Source organism: Taudactylus pleione, unplaced genomic scaffold (genome assembly GCF_031769625.1).
Source record: "Taudactylus pleione unplaced genomic scaffold, aTauple2 ptg000283l, whole genome shotgun sequence".
NCBI classification, from domain to species: Eukaryota; Metazoa; Chordata; class Amphibia; order Anura; family Myobatrachidae; genus Taudactylus; species Taudactylus pleione.
In genome coordinates, this window is record NW_028284685.1 from 2,406,633 (window position 1) to 2,413,288 (window position 6,656).

General features: G+C 45.1%; 1 protein-coding gene across 1 annotated transcript in view; it reads right to left on the reverse strand.

Moving 5' to 3' along the window:
- The window catches only part of LOC148512082 (uridine-cytidine kinase 2), a 56,752-nt gene extending 50,580 nt beyond the window's left edge, over positions 1 to 6,172 (reverse strand). Inside the window, exon 1 of the mRNA XM_088482233.1 lies at positions 5,977 to 6,172. Coding sequence (XP_088338359.1) covers positions 5,977 to 6,072 — 96 coding nt within the window. The 5' untranslated portion in view covers positions 6,073 to 6,172. The remainder of the gene's footprint in view (positions 1 to 5,976) is intronic.
- Positions 6,173 to 6,656: the final 484 nt, after the last annotated feature.

The following is a 6,656-nucleotide window of genomic DNA, read 5'->3' on the forward strand; positions in this document are numbered from 1 at the left end:
GTGGAATAATATGGATTTGGGACCTAGGGTGTGGCACAATATAGATTGGAGGCAGGTATGGGCATGTGGCAGAATCTGATGACCATGTGTGGTGGTCTGAAAGCATGTGGGGAGGTTGAGGGGCATCGATGGGGCACGCGTGTTCTTATATTTTGGTAGTGAATGATGGTCTGGCTCCTAAACTTTTACACTGGCTCCTAGATTTTACAAAAATTTGTCAAGCCCTGGATTAACACACCTGTGCACGATTAAAGAAATCCACAAAAACATGAACTTTCGGTGGTACTTGAGGACAACACCTTTTCTATTCTGCTTTTCTAGTCCAACAATGCTTAATTCATGTCACAATGCCATCCTGAGTTGGCATTATGCTTTTCTCAGAGCAGTGTACTGTTGCTTTATGAAAAGCGGAAGGGTCGCTTTCCCCATACTTAAACATAGGGAAGCAAAAATCAGCCGAAAATACCACGAGATACCACAGAAGAAATCAGATTTCTCTGCAGTAACGTGATACATGAATAGCTCAAAGCTGTGAAAAGCACTTTTAGCACTGGTATCGAATTATACATTTTAAATAGAGCCCTAAAATTCAAGCCATATCAGGTGTACTGCCATTTGGAAACCCACACACTACATAAGCTTCATCTAAGGCCCCGAATTTAGTTGTATGCAGTTTGCACTGCTGCCATGTCCAAAGATGAATAGTATATGAAAGCAAAAGACACTCAGTGGCGTCAATATGGGGGTGCAGGATGCACCTGGGTGTCACCTTCAGAGGGGGAGACACCAAAATGACAGCTCCTCCTCAGTGACAGGAGCTGGGTGCTGCAGTGTGACATTCTCCTGCAGCACTTAGCTCCTGTCACAGAGGAGGAGCCGACAGAGCAGGCACTAGTCTTCGGGGGCAGCCCAGCACCTCTGAGGATGATGGGCACGCCCCCTGATTGATGGGATAGGGATGTCCCACAAGGCCACATCCCCTTTGTTGGGTCACACCCCCTTTTCTGGCACACAGCTCCACCTCACAAGTGGGGGGGGGGGCACGGGAGGATATGCAGTGCGCACCGGGTGTCACCACACCCAGTGACGCCTCTGGAGCGCTCACTTCTGTCATTGCAGTTCCGAGTGATGCTTTCGATGATGCAGCATTCTATCACCATCAGTCATCTGAGCAAGCCTAAGCTTGTGTAGTTCCACAGCAGCTAGAGGGCCGCATGTCGAATACCCCTGCTCTAGAGCCTTCAAAACTACCCTCCTTCGCGGGCCATACTAGGATCTCCTCTGTTCCTCATGTCCATTACCAGAGTGTCATACTCACCTCCTCCCTCTCCTTCACTCCCCAACTCAGTCACTCTTCCATCATCAAAATATCTACAAGACTAGACCCTAGACAAAGTTACCAGGGGGGATATGTATCAAGAGAGATAAAGTGGGGAGTCTTTGAAATGAGAGCTATATGCTGATTAGTTGCTTTAGGAAACTACTCCACTTTAGCTCTCTCCAAGGCTTGATATATCTCTCCCATTGGTAACTTTCTGGGCAGGGGCATATTAAGAGCGGAGGGGGGCCCCCTCCTCTCTCCATGGCGCCCAGCAGCGTACTGACCACAGCAGTAGACTCTGGACACTGGTCTGTGCCCGGAGTCTACTGCGCATGCACAGGTCCCTAGGAAGATGGCGGTCATCTTTTTCCCGGTGATTTCCCCACTGTGCATACAGAAAACGCCAAATAAATGGACGCGGTGGCCATTTCCCATGCATTTAGTGCAGCACTGCAACAGCCGACGTGGGACTTTGCCCCTGCACCCATTAAAAAAAATAGGTGCAGGGGCAACCAATATAGATACGCCCGTTTGTGGGTGAGGAATGGTCTAGTCCTGGAGATATTTTTATGATGGAAGAGGGACTGGGACCTTGACTACTACAGCCCCTTTCTATCTGGCATTCTTCTCATCTGCTTATACCCACTTCAATTCATTCTTAACCTGCTCTTCCTTTTGCCACTCTGTAATGTTTTGCAGAGCTGGGGGCAGAACCAGACTCCACATTCCTGAAACCACTTCACATTCATCTGCCTCTTCTCCATTACACCTCCAAATCTCCCTCTCTCTCTGTCCAACCATGGACCATCACATAAATTCTCCACTAACTGCCACATCACACTAACACCTCCAGAACTTGTCCTGTGCTGCTCTACACCGATAGGACACACTACAATGTCTATTCAGACTACCCACCTATCTGCAATGGTTCTTAATTCATCTGTTCAAAGCTTACCAGTCTAATTTATAAATCCAATTACACCTATTGTTCTCTGAGCCACTCATTAAATTGTAAACTCTCATAAGCAATGCCCCCCTTTAACTTGTTTGCTCCCAACTCCTCCATCTGTGTTTTGTTGGTTCTTCCAAATCTCCTTTACAATACCTGTTATACGACCTGCCTATAACATCTTAAGCACAGAATTATGCTACCTGTGTCCACCACTACCTCCCCACTGTACGGTTCTGTAGAGTCTCGTGTTGCCTTATAAATAAAAGATAATTGGTCCCATATAAAATAAAATACCAATACACTGTACGAGAGAGAGAGAGAGAGAGAGAGAGAGAGAGAGAGAGATTTTAATAATAGAGAGTTCCCCTCCCTGCTATATACATACTGAAAATAATCTTTTATAGGAAATAAAGTGAAACAAAAAGTCTCTCCATGAGCCACCTGCCGAGGGTACCAGGAGGGGCCCAGTGCTACTCAGCATTGAGGCAGTTATCTTTTTGTATGGTTGTCCAAATGGTTTTCTCCCCTACCAGTATCTATAAGTTCCCCAGTTTACTAAAAAGCAGCTGTTTGTCATGCAGTTTACCCAACTGATGCTTCGGACATAGGATGTCCGGTCTATAAATTGTGATAGTGGCATTAGCCCTGGTAGATTTGATTGATTTAGCCTTTAGTAAATGACACATACAAGGGGCTCGATTCTATTCTACCCTAAGGGCAGAAAACAGCATCACGCCTGGACTTTTGCTCACATCCCCGGAGGGGTGCGAGAAGGAATCCTTAAATCGGGCTTAGCAGCGCGGTGTATTGAATAGCTCCGGGAGCTCACTCCCGGCGCTATTCACATCACATAGAATAGGATCGAGCCCAATGTGTCCTTCTACATCTTTGCTGCAGTCGCACTACAAACCCCTCTCAGCGCTTCACAACCCATGAGACTCTGCCAGGCAGCACCATGTGTCTTTTTTGCGCTTGTTTGCCGAAAATGCGTCTAAGTCGCAAGGACGCACCAGCAGACTGTGCTGATTAATTTGATATGCAACACTTTTATATCTGTGTGCGACAGAATGAAAAAAGCTGTGGCTGCTACATTGTAGCACTTCGTAAACAGGTTCATGCACACAGATATACAAGTGTCACATATCAAATTAATCAGCACAGTCTGCTTGTGCGTGCTAGTAACATCGCATTGCGACTTGGACACTTTCGGCAAAATAAAGATGCCCTACGCTAGCAGAGTAGCAGATGAGCAAAGCGGCAAAAACCCTGTGGTTAACCTGCATTTTAATTTGGCTCCATATACAGTTAAGCAGAAGATGAGGTTACCATGAGCAATCTGCATTGCAATAAGACAAAATAAAAATCACAACTAAAACATAATTCAACAGGATCACGAATATCCCAAGACCCAGCTCACCCTAACTGGGCCGCTAGGACAGAAAGTGTGCAGTAAACGGAGTTCCTGAATGGATTTGCAGATATTGTCAATTCAGGAGTATTGTTGACTATTTACATACAGAGTATTAGCATGAATCTTCTGGCCAGCTGGCAGTGCTCTCTTCTCCGTTCTGCTAATGATTGGCTGCAATCTGGTAACTGGGAGATTTTATTCAAGAAATAAGATGACCCAATTGGATTATTTTCTTCCATCATTACATATAGTTATCCTAAAATAGTACATGGATTGGTCAATTTAGATTCTAATGAGGTTTTTTAAATCAAGACATAAAAAAACACCATCTCCTAGAGGAAGTGACCCATCACAATTTACACCATAACCATATCTGGGGAGCTTAATGGACACCTGCATTGACTCCAGCACAAGCAGTACAGGCAACAGAGCGGCCTCCAGAACAAACATTAGCTATACAGCTTGGATAGATCGAAGAAATGCATGGAGCATGGAGTCTAACAGTGATTAAGGCTTGTGACTAGGCACTTAGAATGAAATATGAGGCATGACTAAATATGCCACTATAGATGGTACAGCAGCTAAGATGTTAACGCTCGCTTCAGTCACATCCTTTGTCTGCACAAAAGCGGAGGGAGTCTGTAGGGTGGTGGTGGGTAAAGACTTGACCCAATTCCACAGGGCTGTAATATCATCACATATATATGTAATGAGACAACACAAACTCAGGCTCTGCCTTGCTCATTACAAGTAGCATGTTCTTTAGCAAAAGGTCTCACGGTGTACTGTTACTTTAATTACTAATACTTCAAAGGGGGGAATAAGTGTTTTGCTCAGCAATAATTAATGGGTGCCCGAACAACGGAGTAATACAATTGTTTTAGGCCCAATGATTATTGCACTTGCCATGCCAAAACGTACAGGTTTAGCCACGTAAAGCAGCTAAAACCGTCTTAAGTCTTTGTTAGGGTGCCCAAACAAAACAGATTTTTTTGCACATTTCTGCTTGCCACCCCAGGAGGCTGTGAGCACAAATGTGGGCGCCAGTGGCTCTCACACCCGAGCAGAGAAACAACTAAATAGCTCTGCTGGGCACACCCTCAATAAAAATTGGAATATGACATAATATCTGTCAATTTACTAACAGAACTACATATTCCAGAATGTTAACCAAAATTAAGGAGTCTGTAAAATCAAATTAGCAGAACTAAAAATCCAACGTTATGAAAATTATTTATTATCATAGATCTCTGAAGAGACTATAAAAGCAGAAATAACAGGACTGAGGGCACGCTGGCTGCTGGGAAGCGCGGCACACGTAGCGTCACACTGGCAATAAACTATTAAATACAAGGCCTCATTAGCCCAACAAACATCTAATTACACCTAGATAGAACTACATCATTCTAGAATAACAGACTTTCAAAAATGAGGAAAGGGACGTGTAATGCAGTAACGTGTATATGGGGCACAGGTAGGTTCATTTAGTATACAGATAAAATACAATTGTCCACTAGGAATAAAAAAAATTATGAAGGGTCACTACAACTTCCATATAGGACAATGAGGGGTTAACACAATCCTTCTAGCTACCGGATGCAGCATGTAACACGTTAGCAGAGGTTGTAGGCTGTCACCCACGTCAAAGCAGGTCTATAGTGGATGGATTACTGGAATTTATAGATTATAATATCACGGATTCCATGACCTACAATACAAATAAGCGGCGTCATCCGTCCGGGCTCTCTATTCCATTATATAGTATTTATTAACGTTTCCATCCTGCTTACAGAATACGTGCATGGTGCTTTGGTTATAGGAGGGTAAGACACAACAGAGTGTTATCTGCTCATTTATCGCCCACACAAATTTCCACTGGAATCCCCATTCTTTATTCTGGGGAGAATTGTACATCTACTCTCCCCATGTAATATTGTAATGTGACATTGGGATTCCCCATCCATTGTTCTGTAGGACGCAGAGCTGCTGCCGCTATCTGACCACCACATGCCGTGGCTGCAGCGTGGGGAACATGCGCTCCTCTCCACTTCCCCCGGGCCAGCCACGCGGTAACCTCCCACGGGAAGCGGAGAACGGAAAGGACGACCACCACATCCGCACACCTCCGGGGCAATAGGCTAATTCATCTGCCAAATAAATCCCCCCTCCCACGTCTCATTACCGGAGTCACAGCTGCTGCCGCACACAACTCATCCATACACGCAAGTGCGATAGGCGTAACTTATTCCCATGTCGCTACTGTCATTGGGCACGGAAGAAACAGACACTCACTTTGCCGCTGGCAGTGCCCCCGCTGACTCCGATCAGGAACGGCTGCCCGTTGTGCGGCGTGTGGTTGGGCAATGCCTGCTCGCTGTCCCCAGCCATGCTGCTTCCCTGACTGTATGTATGTCTGATCCCTCCCTCCGCTCTGTGTCTGACTCACGTCTCCCTGCTATTAGTGCGGCTGCTCCACCTCTTCATCATGATGCCCTGATCTCTTATTTGAGGAGTCGGTGGGGGCTGGATTTAGCCCCCGGCACAGTTCCCCGATGCAAGTGTAGGCACAGTGCCAGGGCCAGCTGCTGGTGCTTATTGGGTGCCAGGATTTGGACTCTCTCAGTCAGACCCTCCTCCTACCATAGAGACTTTTCGGTGACAAGTATTTGATTTAAAATAGCGGCTAATTTAAATTTGCCGGAATAAGGGGGTTAAGGTTTACAGTTTTATAAGGTTATTTGCAACGATTTCCAAATAACTAGATATTATGAATTGTAAGCCTTTATGTTATTTTTATTGTATGTGTTATATATTACTATAATCAGGTGTGTGATCTAGCATTCATGTAATCTCCTCTACCAACCTGCATACGTGGATGTTACAATTGTTATTACTAGTACTGTATTTCTCAGTCAGGTCAGTGACAATTAAATCAAGTTACAAGGTGTATACAATAAATGTCATCTCTTACA